This window comes from Protopterus annectens, chromosome 1.part2, assembly GCF_019279795.1.
Source record: "Protopterus annectens isolate FY-2018-M chromosome 1.part2, PAN1.0, whole genome shotgun sequence".
NCBI lineage: Eukaryota > Metazoa > Chordata > Ceratodontiformes > Protopteridae > Protopterus > Protopterus annectens.
Genome location: NC_056727.1, coordinates 1,066,635,153 through 1,066,655,262, shown reverse-complemented (window position 1 = coordinate 1,066,655,262; position 20,110 = coordinate 1,066,635,153). Strand labels below are relative to the sequence as shown.

Here is a 20,110-nt window from a genome sequence, read left to right as displayed (position 1 = left end):
TTAGTTTTGTTAACATTTATTAATTTAAATTTATTTCACAAAAGCATTTTTAGTATGCCTGACCAAAACATTACTTTACAAATACAAAGGAGCAATTGAAAAAGAAAGCTCAAATCCTTGGTAATACGTAATACACTTTATTCCACAGAGACTCCTATTCCTTCGAACACATTAATGCTGTACAGAAATATATCCTGCGTTTTCGTTTCAAGTGACTTCCTCAGATGAAGAAAACTGAATGCATACCTGCCAGTCGTTGGACGATTCTTGAACCCGCAAGCATATACCGGAAGTGACCTTCCATCTGAAAAAAAAAAAAAAAAATTAGGGTAATTCTTTTTTTTTTCAGATGGAAGGTCACTTCCGGTATATGCTTGCGGGTTCAAGAATCGTCCAACGATTGGCAGGTATGCATTCAGTTTTCTTCATCTGAGGAAGTCACTTGAAACGAAAACGCAGGATATATTTCTGTACAGTGTTAATGTGTTCGAAGGAATAGGAGTCTCTGTGGAATAAAGTGTATTACGTATTACCAAGGATTCAAGCTTTCTTTTTCAATTTCTCCTTTGTATTTGTGTTGGCTGGACTGTTTAGAGCAATTGTTTTCCAAAACATTACTTTATTTGTAAACAGTCAAAGTATAAAAATGATAATTTCCTTTAAAAGCTCAAACATATACTTTATAGTTTAGAGAAAAATGTTTAATAGTCACAATAAAACAAAAAATACATAGTCTAAATAAACTAAGATGGATTTAACTTTATTATCTTTAAATACCAATGGCTTAAACAATCCTAGCAAGAGATCAAATCTATTGAAATATTTAAAATGGAGCAAGGCACAAATAGTCTTCCTTCAAGAAACTCATTTCAAAACAAATGGCAATTACAAATGGAATCCTAAGGAATATATGATATTGGCGCAATTCACTTATAAGACAAAGACAAAAGGGGTAACAATTTTATGGAAAGCAAATGTGATTAACCCAGAAATCATTTATAAGTATGAAGATAAAGAAGGCCTTATGGCATTAGTACTAGTTAAATGTAATAACAGAATATGGACCCTAGCCAATCTATGCTAGTTCCCAGGCATTGGAACAGGAACTGTTAAAAAAAACACTTGGATTTCATTTCTTATAATTATAAAGGCAGCTTAATATTAGGAGGAGATTTTAACTGTATATTTGATATTTCTGAAACTACAAATAAAAGACCACTGCGTACATCTGCTGCATCAAAAGCTTTAAACAAGTGGGTAGAATCATTTCATCTTGTAGATACTTTAAAATTTAAAGAAGATAAATATTTGTTGTTTTTCCATCAAGATCAAAGATTTGGTACCCAAACTAGAATAGATAAAATATTTGCTGCCCATGACTTATGATATGAGACTCATTAAAAGATTATATATATGGTAAAACCCTAACTTGGTATAAAAAAAATCAGAGAAAAGGATTCTGAATTATTAGATCTACAATCCAAACTTTTGTCAGTAAAAGCTGAAAAAAAATCAGAATCATTTGGGGATGAAAAAGAAAGTAGAAGTATTAAACAATATATACAATGAAATTCTAGCACATAAAACTAGTTTAGCTTTAGAAAAGCTAAAAATTAATACCTTGGCCACTTCTCCCAAATATCTACATAATTTATCCACAAGAATCAAAATGCAATCAAAAACTAATAACATTAAAACTATCTTCCGTGAAAAGAAAGGGGAAAATGTCTCGGATACAGTTGACATTCTTGATGCCTATAGAAATCACTATATGGAACATTTCCAAAAAGAAAATATACATATTGATCAATTAAATCTAGATGAAAATATTCTAACATTAAAAAAATAGCAGAAAAATTAAAACTAGATCTGCAAGCACCCATATCCTACAAAGAAATTACAGATGCAATAAAAGAGTGTAAAACTAATAAAGCTCCAGGTATAGATGGCATAATTATGGAAATATATAAACTTTTTCCTTCAAAGATACTATTCCTCTTCCATAAAACTCTATTAGAAATTCAGTCACAAGCGTTAATATCACCCTCTTGGAAATATTCCTTAATCACACCAATCCTAACGGGAAAACAAATCCCCAAACTTCTGTACTTCATATAGACCTATATCATTAATTAATGAGTATAAGATATTTATGACAATATTAACTAACAGAATGAAAATACCTATCCAAAATAACAAATAATGATCAAACTGTATTTATATATCATATACACACACAACAATATTAAAAGGATAATTTCTCTTATAGATTGTTAGTAAAGAAAATAAAGAAACACTCATAATTGGCTTAGATATAGAAAAAGCCTTTGATTCCCTAAATTGGGACTATTTCTTCAAAATCCTAATGCTATTTGAATTTCCTGCATCCTTTGTTCATCTCCTAAAGAAGATATATATATATATATATATATATATATATATATATATATATATATATATATATATATATATTATATACACACACACACAAATAATTTTAGCATATGCCAAGTTAGGTCCTTTTTACCTCTGAATCTATACATATAACAAAAGGCACTAAGCAAGGATGTCCCATGTCACTGATTCTATTTGCTCTGGCTATTGAAATATTGGCAGATTCAATTTGTAACAATATAAAAATCAAAGGAATAGATGTTTATGAACAATACAGTTTTAAAGTAATGCTATTTGCTGATGACATATTACTAACATTATGTAATACAAAAGAGACATTAGAAGAATAATTGTATATATTAATTGACAAAAGTTCACATGACTTCAGGACTCCATTTCAATAAAGCAAAATCAAAATTTTTATTTTTAAATAAAAAAAAGAACTGCAGACTAGGTGGATCACATCATAGGGAAACAAGAATTGAGTTATGCAAGGATAATAATGAATTAGTCTAAAAAAACTACAATAATATCAATAAAATTAAAATATCTGTGGAAAAATGGAACAAAATAATATTAACATTTGAATATAGACTACAGTTAATAAGAATGGTTTTACTGCCCAAAATCCTATATATAGCCTTGACAATACAACTGTTACCAGAAAGGAATATACTTAAAGAAATAAATTCATGCCTAATAAAATGTTTATGGTTTCCCAAAAGAAACAGAGTAGCTTTGATACATCATATCAGACCATGGAAACTTTCTTGATATAGAAACATATATAAAAGCATCAGTATCTAAAACAATATCAGATTGGATGTCCAAATTACCCTGCAAATTTGAAAGAATTGCTAACTGTAATATCAATAAATGAATTTGATTTACAAAAAAAAAAAATCAAATAACAGATAAAAACAATTTGCCATGGCACATATGTATTAGTATGCAATATAACATAACTAAACCCACTAAAACTCATATTAATTATTACATTGACTCATTTAGGAAAATTATTAATGCAAATGTAGATTTAAAAATCTGATTTGATCTTTTAACGCCATTTATAGTCTCAAAGAACTTTCCACGTAAAATATGTAGAGAAATTATTAATTCTTGGTAACAGAAAAGATTTGTTTGTTGGCTCCAATGTATCAAAGAACTAAAAGTTTTAGATATGCAGGTAATAAAAACAACATACAAAATTCCACAACAGGACTGGCTAACTTTACACAGTATTCTGTCATATTCTAAAGATATAAGTAGAATAATTAACCAGTCTTCATTTAAAGAAATACCTAAATTTACGAAATACATATATAAAATCATATATAATGACTTTGACATGGGAAACAGTGTTTCAAAATTTTACAAAATATTGATAAACTGTAAAACAACACCCAAAACATCATATTGGAAATATATAACAAAGGGACACTGAATACAGTTAACTGAAGATATTAAAACAAATGTCTGTCTTATTATCGATAAAATTTACATCCTTTACAGAGTACTGGAAAATTTTTAAGTGGAAATGCTTGCACAGAGCATTCTTAACCCCAGACAGAATCAGTAAAATTAGTTCTTCCATAAAAGGAATATGTTGGAGATGTGAGCAAGTACACAGTGCAGATTGGAACCACATTTTCTTTGATTGTGTTAAAATTAAGCCATTAATAATTGTCTACAAGCTTTATTTAATGAATCTTTTTATTTAACTAAAGCTCTTGTATTATTAAATGTGAACGAAGGTCCACATTTGAATAGGTCAAACGTGTATCTAGTATGGACTATTCTTGCAATTTCAAGGAAGTATATAACAAGAAGATGGAATACAAACACAATACCAACTTTGGAAGACTTCTACAGCCTACTGAAGACCACAGCATTATTGGAAATTAAAATTAAAGAACTAAGAATTTGTCCAAAGCCATTTATCAACAACCTTTTGGGAAAAGTCTTATCGTTGATTGACACTATATAATAATTGATCAGACACTCTGGTAATGGATTGGACATACTTATAAAGTAACTGTATACATTAAGATCTGTTATAGGATCAGCTTAATGTAAATAGTGTACATAGTTATTTAAGATGTCATGTATAAATACTATGGAATTAATTCAAATGTATTTGAAAAATAAAAAAAATTTTTAGAAAAAAAAAGAAGGCTCATAAAAGTCCAGATCATAAGGGTATCTATGTTAACATGAGCTATGATGAAAGATTTTTCAGACAGTTGGAATTGTTAAAACAATTTTTCTATGACAGAGCCTATTCTAGGAACTTGTTAGAGACCGTAACTGGGACTAGTCAAACTTACAGAAGTGAATCTATATAAATCAATATTAAATGGAAATGTAGATAATGGTGAGTTACTTGCTAATAAACATAAGAAAGAGAGCTGTTTTTGTACCCCATGATTTTGACTTATTCACAGAATATTGAAATGTGCTATGAAAATGTATTAGACAATATTTTCAGACGACATTACACCAAACTGTAAATTATAGGGCCCTGTCCTTTTTTGTTTTTAAAAGAAATTTTAATAATCAAAAGCATGGTTGAAAAAACTCCTATAGCTGATGTTTGTGTGGTCACTGCAGACAGTGCAGTTATATTTTTGAAGAGAATCCGGTTCTACTGTATTATTCAAGGGATAATAACATTGCTGATAACACAAATAATAAAACTATTGTACAGAGGGAGTTACATTAATTGTTACTTCAAAGGGGTTGTATATATTGCCCAGTGTGTTTTATGTTCTGCCTTCTGTACTGAAAAGACTTAATAGCAGTTGCACAGAAGGATATACTGTGAACTCTTACTTAACTGGCACCCAAGAAGATTTGTAGATGCTGGATAACTGTAGTTTCTGGTTGCTTGAGAGTTACTATTCAAAACAGTCCTGACTAATTCAACTGTACCCTATACTATTTGTTTGCTTTAACTTGTTCTCATGTTGGAGAGAGAGGGAATTTATTCATATCTTCCTTTTTAAAACTCTAAAAACATAAGGTATGTTTCTGCTGGGAGAAAACAGAAAGTGCAACACATGAAAATAGCACTGTATTTCTTCAATTTATTTTGCTGGTTGCTTGAGAGTGCTGGTTGCTTGAGTTCTGGTTAATTGAGAGTTTACTGTATGAGCATTTATGTGGCATTAGAAAACAATAAAGGCAGTGCTTAGTAAACACACAAGAACACATACTACTTTTCTTAAGTTTTTATTTTGTGTCTTGGAACAAGTACAACCCTTTATTAGAGATGTTTCATGGGAAAATAGATGAGTGTCATGAACTGACGGGGCAGTTGAGGCTGGATGCTGGAGAATAGTAAGAGCCTAATGATTATTTTTATTACAAATATTATGTTGAAAATGTAGGCAGCTAAGTTATGACATTGTTTACTTCAGTGTTTTTTTCTTACATTTTAGTTTAATTGTAGAAGCTTTTCATAACTTTAAAAAGAGGAAAGCATTCAAACATTGAAAGAATAGGAATTTTAACAAATTTTAATTGTGTGTGCATTTGGTTAGCTGATTGTCACATGACTCAGTTTTGGTACACATATTGTGGCAAGTATTGTGAGTGATGTTCTGATGAAGTCCGTAGTACTCTGGGATGAAAGTACTTGGTAGTTTGAAATTGTTGGATTTACCTCTTTTTCCAGTGTGTCTGTTTTTGGTTCATTATTTTTTGTAGTCAAAACTGTTAGAAGGTTTTGAAATTGAATTTTGGATTATTCATAAAATGTGGGTGTCTTTTGCACTTCTGGGAATGACATTTCAGAATAATGGAACAGCACGTGTATGGTGGTGCTGTGGTAGCGTTGTTGCCTCACAGTAAGACCCTGTCCGGTTCGATTCTCAGCTAGAGCATCTTCTGCGTGGAGACATGCGTGAATGGGCGTACCTTCGTTGAAGGTTGTGCGTCAGGGCTGGTAACTCGGCACGTAAAAATCAACTACCAATCATTAGCGGACCGGAGTTCTGCTGTGGCAACCCGTAACCAGGAAAAGCCGAAAGACACAACATATATACTGATAAATCAGAGGTCACAGTACCTGAGAATTCCCACCTATTTCAAGGTATGCTAGTCCTGAAGACAATGTACAGGAGTGTGGGGGCACAGTCATGATGTTAGGAGGTGCATGGGGTATAGCCCGTCAGCAAAATACTTTAAAGATAAAACAGTGAGTTAAAAATGTATATTTTTATTGGTTGAATTGTTGTTTGCTTTTTGAAGGGACTGTCAGTGTTGGGTCTGACACATCTGATAGGGAGCCTGATAGCTGATCTTTTCACATTAACTATTAATAGACATCAGTTTGGTTTAATCATTCTGTCATTTAAAAAAAAAATTAGGATTGCTGGTTTTGGACTGAAGAAAATGCAGCACAGCATTGTCAAGTCGTAAAAGTTCCATTAAATGTTGAAATAGTAGAATAATTTCACCTAGTAGCTTAGAGAAATCCTTTTTTATTAGTTTTTCATTCCTTTAACAAAAAAAAGCTAAGAAACCACATGGACTGAAAACAAACCCATAAATAAAAAAAAAGTAGAACTTTGGTCTGAAGAAGTTTTGCAGTACATAAAATTAAAGCGCTTACTTGGATTTTTATGTGGTAAATGTCTTGAAGTAAAATTTATTTTATTTTATTTTATTTTACATTTGTTAACCGGGCTAGTCTAGCTGGATGCATATCCTTTTTCAGTAGAGGCCCGAGGAGAAAAAATCAATAAAATAAAATAAAATCAATAAAAGGACTGATTTTACTTCAGATATTTTGTGAGTGATACTGAGTGCCTCCAAAGCTTGAGCAGTTCTATTTTTTTTGAAAAAAGGAATAGCTTCTTTGTATCATTCCTTAAATTTACAACTGTCATATAACACTTAGTAGCTTAGGTGTTTAGTTTTTGTCATTGTTCAAAAGGAATAGACTTTAGGTTAGAAAAAAAAAAACACAACAGCGCTGGAACACAAACCTAATATAATTTGTTTTATCAGCCCAACATAGGTTTTGCAATTACTCCAGCTTTCGGGCTAATTGAAGTTTAGTTACTGACGTTAGATACAGTTCTTAAATATCCACTGTGAAGAGAACAATGTAGGATGTACTTCCCTTTCTAGACACAAGTGGTTATTTAAGCACTGTACCTAACATCAGTTACTTAGTAATTCCATATGAAGGACTCGTGCTATCCTGAAGGCTTGAGTAATTGCTAAACCTGTGTAGGTCCAATAAAAGCTATTGCATCACATCTGTGTTGCTGTAGGTTAGTACTTCTCCAGTTTAAAGCATACAGCACAACCCATTTGGGAAGCATAACTGCTGATGTGCTGTATAAAGCCTACATTTTTTATTTGTTTGCAAGTCTAAACAATAAGGAAAAAAAATATTAATTCAGGAAGCTTTAATTCTCCTTGAATCTTGAACTATGTAAGCCTTTTCAGATGTTCTTGTCAGTGATTTAAGAACCACAAAGTGTTGTTAATTAGTTTTGTTTGACTACCACTTGCACTCAGTAGTTCAGATGAGAACTATTTATGGCTTTTTATGGCTTGAAACCTTAGAAAAAAATGAACATGTTGGTCAGTGTCTTATTTAAGTATTAAGATTACTAAAGTCATTGTTTGGAGTTACCATATTTTATAGATTTATTCAGTTTATTTTGTAGGATGCAAGACAGGTAAATTTAAAAGAACACTAAGTATTCCTTGATGTAAACACATGATGTTTGTTTAAATGTTTATACTTTGAAAGGTGAGAAAATGTATCAGTAGCATTTAAAATAACAGGTATTTCCATAGTAGGTTGCAGATAATGCATAGCCACTTGCTTGATGAACACAGTGATTTTGACTGTGCTATAGTGTACTTTTGGAAAGTGAACAAATATTTTGTTTATAAAGGTAAAAGAAAAAATTGTCTAAATTTTAAAGAGGTAGAGTTGTGGCTATGTAGTGAGAAGTCACCCCATTTATAAGTAAAATGTCTCCGGGTTTGTATATAACAACTTAATACTGTTAATAAAGTTTAAAGTTCATTAAAAATAGTAGTTGACCTGATCAGAAGTCTTAGAAGTGTCATTTGCAAATGAAAAAAAAGAGAGTCGAATTTGAATAGATTTGGAAGAAAGCATTAGTCTGATGTTAATGTCTATTCCTGTTTTTTTTTTTTTGTAACATAAGCCGTCACTGAAAGGGAGATTGTGTTAAAAGCAGACTGTCTTGATTCACTGTTCAGAAATGGATGCAAAAAATGTAGATCTGTATTTAGTGAGACTTTAGGTATGTACAATGTGTTTGTATCAGATGGATCTTTATTTCCATTAGGCATCAATGTAATCTTAGATTACAGGATCAATTCATATATACATCTGGAGTTCTGTTTTACTAAATATAAAGAAATATTTGCTGTAAAACTTTTGAAATAATTCTTATATGAAGCATATAAAAATGTACTGTGTATCTGTCCAAGTTTATAAACTTTTTTAATCTTAAACAGTTACTTGTGAATCTCTTCCAAAGTGATAAATGCATTTAAGCACATCTTATGTATAAGAGCTGGTAATTCTCTGTTGTATAGGATACATCTAAATGTCTATTCTGTATCTAATTTTTTTTAACAATTTAAATCACAGAAAACAGTTCATAAAATCCTTTAATAATATCAGCATTATTAGAGTAGTACAGTGGTGTAGCAGATAGCTTTGTCACTTCACAGCAAGAGTTTCTGCAGTTTGATTCTTTGCTAGGGTGCCTTCTGTGTGGAGTCTGCATGTCCTCCCTGTGGTCGCGTGGGTTTCCTCTGGGTGCTCTGGTTTCCTCCCACATTCCAAAGACATGCAGTAGGTGGATTGGACAGTGTAAGTTGGCCATAGGTTTGACTGTGTACTATGGAAGAATATGGCAGGGCTAGCCACTCGGTGGTGTGATCCTTGGCCCTAGATGATTGGTGCTGTTGAAGTGACCCCCACCCCCACCCTATGTGTAAAAATGGGAAAATGGATGTGGATGGATAGATCAGCATTAATGGTATATTCCATTACAAAATCTTTAATAGTAGAAAGATAGCCTTTACTTTTTCGGTTGTAATATAATAATTCTATTCAGACAAGTTGAAAAATTTGTAAGTCTTCTGGACAAATTGCCATTAACTTAGGTTTAGTTGAAATACATTGTGTACATAAATGCAAAGTCAGTTCATTTTGGATTTGAGTGATCTGTTTTCCTGAGAGACTAAAGTGTTTTATAATTGGAGCTTTCCAGTTCTTCAACCTTATTTTTTTAATTGAGCTCTATTTCTGTATTTGTTTTTAAAAAAGTGCATTATTTATGAAATAGCCTCTATTTTTAGCATTAAATACTGCACACCCAGCATCAGAAGTTATTATAAAATGTAGCAGCTGTCCTTCCATAGCACTACTGCAGTATTCTTTACCTAAGGGAGCTCCTGACAAGGGTAGCCAAACATCCAGCCAGCATACCAAAGCCTTAGGCATCATATATCACATATGTTCGCCCAAGCTCAGCAACCTTTGGCTGTCCCTCCTGTTTTGGCTGCCCTTTTGGATACTTTTTCTGTGGTCTCTCTAGCACACATGTTTATGTTGTTGTTCCATTTAGTGAACATTTTTCTGATTGTGCTCATTAGGTTTGACTTGTGCTTAGTAGTTCTTGGCTCTGGTTTATAGTGATATGCAGCATTGTGGTTATTTTCAGGGAAGTTTTGAATTCTCATATTGTTACAGGGGCTAGCTATAGTATCATTGTTATTAAACCAATGGGGAGTTATTCCCTATTTCTTGTTTTTTAGGATATTACACATGTTTGTGTTGGTATCTTAATTCATTCAACGTTTCACCTATATGGTTCTTTCTGTCTGTGTTTGAATTCTTGCCTACAGTGATACGCAGCATTGTGGTTTCTTTGTTTTAATTTATGTAATATCACAAGGGCTAGCCATTGTATCATTGGGGTATATGGATATCAAGGTTTTTCTGTGATCTGGGGGCCATTTATGCCTCAGCATATATACCAATGAAAGCAATCTGTGTATTATTATGGTTTGTTTGATTGACAGACTATAAGTATCATGTTACTTAGTTGGGACCGATTTTGTGTCTAAACTATACATATATTTCTCTAAACGGGTGTTTTTGATTGAGATATTTCAAGATTTTGGTCTTACTACTATTGTTGGTATATTTGGCTAGTTCCTTAGTATTGTTTATACAGATATATATATATATATATATATATATATATATATATATATATATATATATATATGTATATATATATATATATATATATATATATATATATACATGGCTTTGACTCCACTTATTAAAGGTTTGGCCTCGGACATGAATGATTTGGCCATCTTTGGTCTAGGTTTATCTGATGTGGATAACCAATGAAGGGGTGTGAATCAGGACCCGGATATACAATGTGAAACCATGTTTTTCAAGTTGGGTAAAAGCATGAAGGGTCTCCGAACCAGTGTTTGGCATTTACACCTGTTCAAGGCTTATCACCTTAAGAAGATTACACCACGGGGTCTTAGGGTGAAAGTACAGCCCCTGGTACACAATATTGATGAACAGTTAACTGATGAATGGATGCAGATTCAACAATCTGCTTCCATGGGATTTGTGGATGCTCTAGCGAGTTTTTATAAACGGGCTGTCAAACAAGGGATTCAAGTGGTGGAAACACTTTGTATGGAGGTCAACAAATTTGAATCAACCAGGTCGTCTTCCTCTTGAGTTAATCAGTTAACCACAGAGTTACTTAAGCTTGAACAAATTTTAAAGGACAAGAAACTTAAAAAGTTTCAAAGAGACGTAGGGGATTATGAAAGAGGCAAACCTTTTGAAATGCCTAGAAATGTCACTTTTAGGCTTCTGGGCAATAAATCCAAAGCCCCCAAGAGAAGAAGACCCAAATCTATTCTAAAATGAAACTCGAGTCATTGAGCTACACATCGGGGGATGAGACATCTTCTAATACTGAAGGGGAGGGGAACCATACAGACGCCTCACTTGATCCCAAGAGAAGGAGTTTGTCACACCCTTTGGGTTCAGGTACAGATGAGGGGGGAGGAAGCATAAGAAATGCCAGACCGGTAGAAGGTTTGGAGGGCCTTTTACAACTGATGATCGAACACTAGTTGACTGTATGAATGTACATAACATTTCCTCTGTACACCTCTCCGATTTGCAAATTAAAGTTTTAAACAAAGGCCTTACTTTTGTCCCCGGCTTTTTTGTTCCAGAATATACCTTAGCACAGGATGTGGTCAATTTCTGTCATTTTTTTAATCTTAAATTGTTTTTTGAAAATGATACCACCCAGGAAGTTCCAGAGTTTAAATTTAAAAGGTCTACTTTTACTCCACCTATGTCACATATAGTATCCATTTTTCAGGCCAATGTCTTAAAAGACTTGCATTGTAAACTCAGGGAATTTCAGTATTCGTATAATAATCTTTCCAAGGAGAAGGTGCAATGTATAGAATATCTTAACAATAACAAGGAGATTGTTGTTGTACCAGCAGATAAGGGTGGTGCGATAGTGGTTCAGAATTGGGTCAGTTACAAAGAAGCATTAAGACAACTTGGTGATAACAGGTATTACATGGCTATGCCCTTGGATCCAACATCACTTTAAGACTAAAATTGATTATTTTTTTACTCAAGCCAAGAAAGAGGGTATTATTACTGATTCTGTTAGACATTAGTTGTTGGTCTCATCCCCGAATAAACAGTATTTTTATTTACTACCTATAATACATAAGGACACTAGATGTCCTCCTGGTAGACCAATAGTATCAGGGCGGGGATCCATTACTGAACCACTTTCTGAATATTTAACACATTATCTTAAACCACTACTATCTATGGTGCGGGCCAGAATTCAGGATACAACACAGTTTCTTGATATTATATCTGACATGCAATTGGAACCTCATTGGCTTATGTGTACTTTGTATGTAACCTCTCTCTATATGAATATCCCACACTGGGCAGGTTTACTGGCTTTGGAATTTTGGTTGGGAAGATCTGGTTTATACCAACCAGGCTTTAATACTTTTTTAGTATGCCTGGCTGAATATGTTCTTAGTAATGTATTCTACTTCCAGGACCAATGTTTTTGGTAGGTCAGTGGTACAGCAATGGGTGCATCATTTGCACCCATTTATGCTGACCTATTTATGGCTTATATTGAGGAGGTTTTGATTTATGACTCCAGTCATAATTTATATATTGATGAAATAGATATTTGGAGGCGATATCTTGATGATTGTTGGTCAGATGAAACATATTTACATGAGTTTATTGGTTATCTTAATGATAATAGATGGGGAATTGAATTTAAACTGAATTTTCATAAATGGAAAATTGTTTTTCTTGATGTTGAAGTTAGCAGGAATCTTGATGATACTTTAGCTACACAGGTTTATAGGAAATTCCCCGAGTACAACTCATTTTTGCATGCCACTAGCTTCCACCCCCGACATATCATCCGGAATATCCCCAAATCACAATTCCTCAGGGTAAAAAGGATTTGTTCTAGCCAGTAATCATTTGAAAATACCAGGGATGACTTGATACAACGTTTTCGTGAGAGATGTTACCCTTCTGGGACAATCGGTACAGCTTGTCACTGGGTTTCCACTCAAGACAAAACTAAGCTTTTACAATATAAAGACAAACCAAGAGGTTTTTCTAATCCTTTGGTTCATCTGCTGACCACATATGGACGTAACACATGGGGGTTTATGAATATTATCAGTAGACATTGGAACATTCTTATGGCCGTGGAGAGATTACACCCTTTTTTGGGTGACAGATGCTCTTTTTCATTCAGGAGAGGAACGTACATTGGGTTCCCTCTTTAGTCATTATAAGAGGGTGGGACATAGTTCCATGGTTCCCACTCAACATACACTCACAGGTGGCCCATTGATAGGCTGCTTGCCATGTGGACATTGTACGCACTGCCCTAGGGTTCAGAAAACGAGGGAATTCAGTAGTCGCAACACATCGGTGGTTTTCAATATAAACTTTTGGGCTAACTGCAGCACAGACTGGGTTGTCTATTTGGTCACTTGTTCATGCTCCTCATCCTGTGTGGGACAAACATCTAGACCTTTTCGTCTCAGAATTGGGGAGCATCTTAGTGACATTAGGAACAAACGTCCTACCAATGCTTTGTATAAACACAATAGTGCATCTTTTTATTTTACTGTTATAGATTGTATTGTGGGTAGATGTAGGGACAAGTCAGGATGGCATGATATACTTAATTTTAAGGAACGTAAATGGATTATTAAGTTAGGAGCTTTATTTCCAGCTGGGCTTAATGACCAGTTATAAATGCACCAATGAACTGCTTTATGTACACTATATATAGATATATATATATATATATATATATATATATATATATATATATATGTATTTTGGGTTGCTCATGTTTACTCACTGAAGAAGGCTATTGCAGCCAAAACCAGTTTGGGGCAGGTAGTTGGGTTTATTTCTCTCTTAATATTTGAATTAAACTGTGGGTTTCCACCTTTACTGCTTGCTTTTACTTTTGTTTGGATGTGTCATTTCTTGAGCCGTGCAGCAGCCGTACGTGCATCACGCAATCACTTGGTTTCAAGGTTATGTCCCTGAAAACCTTTTTGCATTCAATTTTTCATCTTTCCATCTGTCACAGTCAGGGAATTTCTCAGGATTTGGGGATTTATGGCTACCAGCATTCCTATAATCCCTCTCACCAGGCTCTATATGAGGAAATTTTAGTGGTACCTTAAATTGGTGTGGCTTCAACATTGCCACCCCCTGGAATTCCTTGTTCCTTTTCTTCCCTATCTCAAGATCAAGCTTCAGTGGTGGATTCATCAACTCTGTCTCAATTCAGTGCTTCCTTTTCATCCTCTATCTCCTACTCAGGAGGTTTTCACGGATGCCTCAGACATGGGGAGGGGTTCCTCTTATGGCCCCCTAAAGGTCCAAGGTCTCTGGCCTCCTCATCTGAGGTTGGATCATATCTGTATAAGACAGATGAGGGCTCTGTCTTTGGTTTTGCAAGTTTTTCATTCCCTCTTTCATCCTGGGCCTGTCAGAGTCTTCACTGACAACTCCAAAGTGAAGTGGTATGAAACAGGCAAGGGGCATGAGGTACTATTTTTTTTGCAGACTGGCTGCTCAGGTTTGGGATCTAGCTGTCCAGTATCAAGTGATTCTTCAGACAGGTTACATTCTTCCAGAGCACAATCTAGTGGCCAACTCTTTGAGAAGGTCCAGAACAGAGGTTCATGAGTGAATGCTTCACAGACATGAGTTCCATTATATTGTGCAGTGGTGTTGTTTTCCTCAGCTAGATCTCTTTGCCTCCCCTCTGAACAGACAGCCGCCTTTATTCTGTGCTAGAAAAACTGGAGACATTCATTATAGTGTTCATTGCTGGACTTTAGGGAGCACCTCCCGGGTAAGTATGATAGCCCACTGTGGAAACTGGACATCTGTCATGAACGTTCTGGGTTGTTATTGGATACAACTTCAGTGCACTTTCTAGTCAGCAGTCTTGGATTCAGTCCAGTGATCTGAGGTGGGGCCACATTGACATTGTTTGCCAGTGGGAGCAGATAACCATTTTTTATGTAACCTTGTCTTCTACTATCTTAACTGTTGACATTTATAGTCTGAAGTACATATTTAATTTTCCAGCCATGGAGGAAAACTGAGTAGGATTGAGTGCCACTCCCAGCTGCAGGACATGTATGACATCCATCACAATCAGCTGTTTGAATCATTTTTCCCACTGTGTCACTTTTTTCCAGGTCCAGTTGTAGAAGAGGAGGAGCTGAGGCCACAGTCTCCTCAGGCTACGTAGGTTGATTCTTCTGATGCTAGGTCACCAGTGACTTCCAAGACTGCCACTCAGTAGTGGGCGTCTACTGCTGGAAGTGACCTGCCCACAGTGGCATTTCTAATGGGGGGGGGGGGTGTTAAGGCTTATCTTAAGGAAATCTGCCAAAGGGCTCTTCCCTGGTTTTGTGACATTATCGCTGAAGGCTTGTGACTGTTGAACTGTGCTGACAGCTGTTAGCCTGCCTTTAGCAATGTGGAGCACATTATGCAGCAGGTTTTTGGAGTCACATGGCTGGAAGGCCCTAGCCATTGGTTCACTGGGCAGTAAGTGTCACACAATGTTAGACACCCAAGTGAGTGATGCTGGGTTTGTTGATCTTTGGGTCAGCCTGACATACATGCGTGCAAACATACCATGCCAGGAACTTACCATATCCCCATCATGGTATAATTCTTCCCTTTATACATCATCCCCCAGTCCTTTTTAGTTGTTTGCCCCTCTCCATAACAATTTCCCTCCCACTGTGTGTTTGTGTTTATCCACTGTCCTTCCATTTGTGTGTATACCTCCCCAAATGTCCAAGTTTATTCTGTATTTAGCTGTGTGCCCCTGCTGCTTAGCTTTCTCATTCTACTCCATTGACAGTCATCCGTCACTACCCTTTCCACCTTCCCTTCTTTTGTAAAACTTACAAAACAGTCCTTTTTCTGTATAAACTCTACTTCTCACCCACCTTCCATACCTTGTTGGTTACCCTTTTGCATTTCTTCCTGCTTGCTGTTGTAGCCTGTCCTGCTCTGCTGTCTGCCCCATTTCCTCCCTGTTTATATGAAGAACAGGGCTGGCAGTTTGATGTACAAACCCACAGTGGTCTCTCTGATGGCTACTATGCTGGTCTCTTGCTGGATGAGTATGAGATGCAGCTCTGTAATACTGCACTGCCTGTGTGAATGTGATTTAAATCTGGTGCACTAGGCAGTCCTTGTTGCTACATCTGTCATGTTAGTCCCACACCCTATTGTCCATCCCCATGCCCATCAGTAGCACTGCTTCACCCATATGGCAGTCTGTTTTTGAAACTCAGTGAAAATGTTGCTCTTACATTGTACTTTTTTTTCACATAGTTATCCTCAGCTTTCTGACTTTGTATGTTTTTGAATGTCTAGTTCATTTTTTGTTTTATTATACAAGATCCTCTTTGTCTAGCTTCTTATTAACAATCTGAAATGCATCTTATTTGAAATGAAAATGGTGGAAAGTGCTTTTATATTTGCCATAGTTTCAGTTAATAATTTGAGAGTGATTCTTATAAGGCACTGCTATTGTTATCTGCGGTTTTAGTTTTGGGGTACTGCATGATCTCGTTCATCTGTGAAATACTACGGTTATTATAAGCCTCAGTGTCAAAGACATTTATAAGAATCTGAAAAGCAGTGCAAGTCCAACACCCCTGCATTATTTAACTCTGTTCACCACCTTCATTTTTATCAGATTCACTGATAAATGACAATGATAACTAAACTACTGGAAACTTCAACAGGGTATCTTTATCCCTCCCACAGGGAGGGTATCAGAGAGAGAGTCTCCTGTATCTGCTAGCTAAAGTGATTTTAACTGGACTAATCCTTTGTACTCTGTGTAGTTAAAGTAAGTTAGGAGCATGGGGATTCCCCAGGCATGTTTGGCAAGGAGTTAGAGATGCTTTATCTCTATTTGCTGACTTAATATGTAATGTTGATTCAGACACACAACATGTAATGGGGTTTGCCATGCACTGTGTAACACCTCTGTCTTATGGCTAATGTGCTGAAATATGGGATATGGTTCCCGGAAGTATTGTATATAGAGTTGAGCTAGGCAGGTATGATTTAATGGAATGTATGAAGAAGCCTCGTAGTCCATTTTCACTGCAATCATAGAAGAAATATTGGGCATTTAAAGGTTTTGTGGGATAAGTATTAACATCACCGAAGATGCATTGAGCAATTTCAGCACGCTGTCCTGTAGCCACAGAGCTGGATAACCTTGGCTTCAGGAGAGGTCATCCACTGTATGCTTGCCCCCATCATCAGTAACAATGCGTACTATCCACTTTACAGTCAGGAATAGATACATTGGTAGATTAGAGGTTGGACAAACAAAGTAGTACAGTATGCGTTACAGATTTTATGACTTTTGTGTTTCCTTTCTTCATATTGATAGGAGGAAACTGGCGAGACAGCACTTCATCTGGCAGTAAGAGTGAGTGACCGACTTTCCCTCCCACTAGTTGACTTCATTATTCAAAATGGGTAAGTTTGCTAACTGCATGCATTTTTAAATCTGACATGGCTATCATTATTTTCCTGTGAGGCAGTGAATGTCTGACTGATAGAAAGCTCTTTACAGAATATGGCGTTATTAACAAAGAGGACAACAGAGCTAGAGCAACAAGCCCCCTTCCAGTACACAGCATCAATATAACTGCTCAACAAACTCATACTTGAAGTTGTCATGCACTCTGCTAACATTCACACTTGTCTTATGTCATACAAACCATATTCCTGTATATGCAATCAGTGCACATTCGCTAGCTTTCATACTCGATCACTTCAAACATAGACATAACTACTCGACCACATGCATGTATCCGATATGTAACTGTTTGTCTGTGTGCATCTCATGCATTATGTATGTGTGTTTTTATATATTTACACATACGCACATGTTTATATTTGTGTGTGTGTGTTTTTTATATATATATATATATATATATATATATATATATATATATATATATATATATATATGTATAAAAAAATGTATTTTTTAGGGAAATGTAGGTGTAGTGAATGAGTAAGTTCCCCTAATCCTAGAATAAAGTTATCTTCTGTGTCACACAAACTGACAAATTACACCCGCACTTGTTCAATTTACTATTTATTTATTTTGCAGTGTTTTCCATTCATATTATTGGCCTATGTTTATTATCTAAATTTCTGCTAAATAGGACCACAGGTAGGTTACTTAGATTTGCATTAATTGAGTGTTTCATGGATTTGTAATATAGTTGTGAGAAAAAGATGCATTTGTAATGTTAATACATTTGTAGTATAATCAGGGCTGGTGTTAGAATTTTGGGGGCCCCCAGCAGATGTCAAGCTGGGGGCCCCCCAGGCACTTCCAGTCTATGTATCTCCCTGCCATGGTCACCCTTCCTAAGCAACCTTTTAGTTCATGCTGCACACTTAGTATGCACAGGCTGAACTTTAGCTACAACATTCTTACATTACAAGACTTGTGTACCACACTGTGTTGGCCCATCTCACAAAACAGGGACGTTTACAGTTACTGCCATTTAGTTGCAGTTGCATAGAAACTCTATGTACAGGTCTGGACTTAGGTGAAATGGTGCCCTAGGCCTACTGTTTCAGATCTCCCCCATACACACAATAGCCTCCAGTCTTCCCCATCCCCCCTTCCCCCCTCCCCATCTTTGGCTACCCATAATATGCACATTACTTTTTTCTTCCTTTTCTCACATTTGGCCTTACTTTTCAGCTTTTTCAAGAAGCTATAACTTTCTATATGCTCTGAAGTGCATTTTAAAGTTTTTTTCTTTTTACACACCTTTTCATCCAATAATGGCTTGAACAGAAATTGATTAATTATGATTAAGTAAAGAAGTTGTGTTGCTGTTAAGATTTAGTTTTCATTGCATCCTTTCAACATACATTTCCTGACCAAAAACACTACCATAATAACCATTTAGGAAATAAGAAAAGAATTTCAGGTTTATTTTTTTTTCTTTCAAGGAAGTTATAAGTTGTACCCAAGGCTTAATGTTCAAAGATGACAAAACAGTAGCTCACAATAAACTAACAAACCTTTGTTATCTGGATACACAGATCTTTTGGTGGTGCTGCGGTAGCATTGTCGCCTCACAGGAAGACATTGTCCTGTTCGATTCTCAGCTAGAGCGTCTTCTGTGTGGAGACATGCGTGAATGGGCGTACCTTCTTTGAAGGTTGTGCATCATGACCGGCAACTCGGCACGAAAAAAATCTACTGCCAATCATTAGTGGACCGGAGTTCCACTGTGGCGACCCCTAAACGGGAAAAGCCGAAAGACACAACAACAACAGGTCTTTTCTGGGAACTGCCTGCCTCCCAGACCCTTCCAAAAGACTGCTTATGGATTCATTTGGTGTTAGACTGGGATGAAGGCAGAGGTTCAAATTTCCACAGTCATGTATTTCCAGGGACTGCTAATATACATAGTACGTCTCCTCACCCCTCAACCCAAATTGTCAAAGGCAGCCACCTGTATTTGTGTTGTGTGATTGTGAGGAAAGTGAAAAGTAATGATTACAGTAACGTATTCCACTTTGTTTTTCCTACACAAGCTGTAGTAATCTTTGTACACCTCTGAGGTATGTGAGAAAAGTAAAAGAAACAATGACCACACTGTCCTCAGCCCAAACACAAGCTTTAATGACCTCATGTGCACATCTCTATGATTTGACTGTGAGGAATAACACCACAGTCCCCCCATATAATCTACAGCAGCTTTCTGTACACACACACATCCGAAAGGGGCTGGTTTTAGAATGGGTGCCGTTGAGAGCAGAGGCCATTATCAGCTTTATCCTATCAGGGTCATATCACAGCCCTGTTCAGGTTAAAGAGCTTAATCAGAGAATGTATATATTTTTTTCTTGTAATTTTTCCTCAAACAACAGTGTTTGTGAGGACCCCACACAGTCAAGGATGATTAAGAGAGCCCTCTGTATACATTTACACAGTCTGGAGAGTGGGGATACCCCAGAGTCTTAGAAGAT

The 20,110-nt window shown here is 35.7% G+C and overlaps 1 protein-coding gene across 2 annotated transcripts in view; it reads left to right on the top strand.

The window, feature by feature from the left end:
* Positions 1-20,110, top strand: part of LOC122792230 (arf-GAP with SH3 domain, ANK repeat and PH domain-containing protein 3-like) — a 1,314,966-nt gene that overhangs the window by 1,135,132 nt on the left and 159,724 nt on the right. For both annotated transcript variants that reach the window (XM_044059977.1, XM_044059976.1), the window contains exon 18: positions 17,493-17,581. In XM_044059977.1, the coding sequence (XP_043915912.1) occupies positions 17,493-17,581 (89 nt within the window). The remainder of the gene's footprint in view (positions 1-17,492; positions 17,582-20,110) is intronic.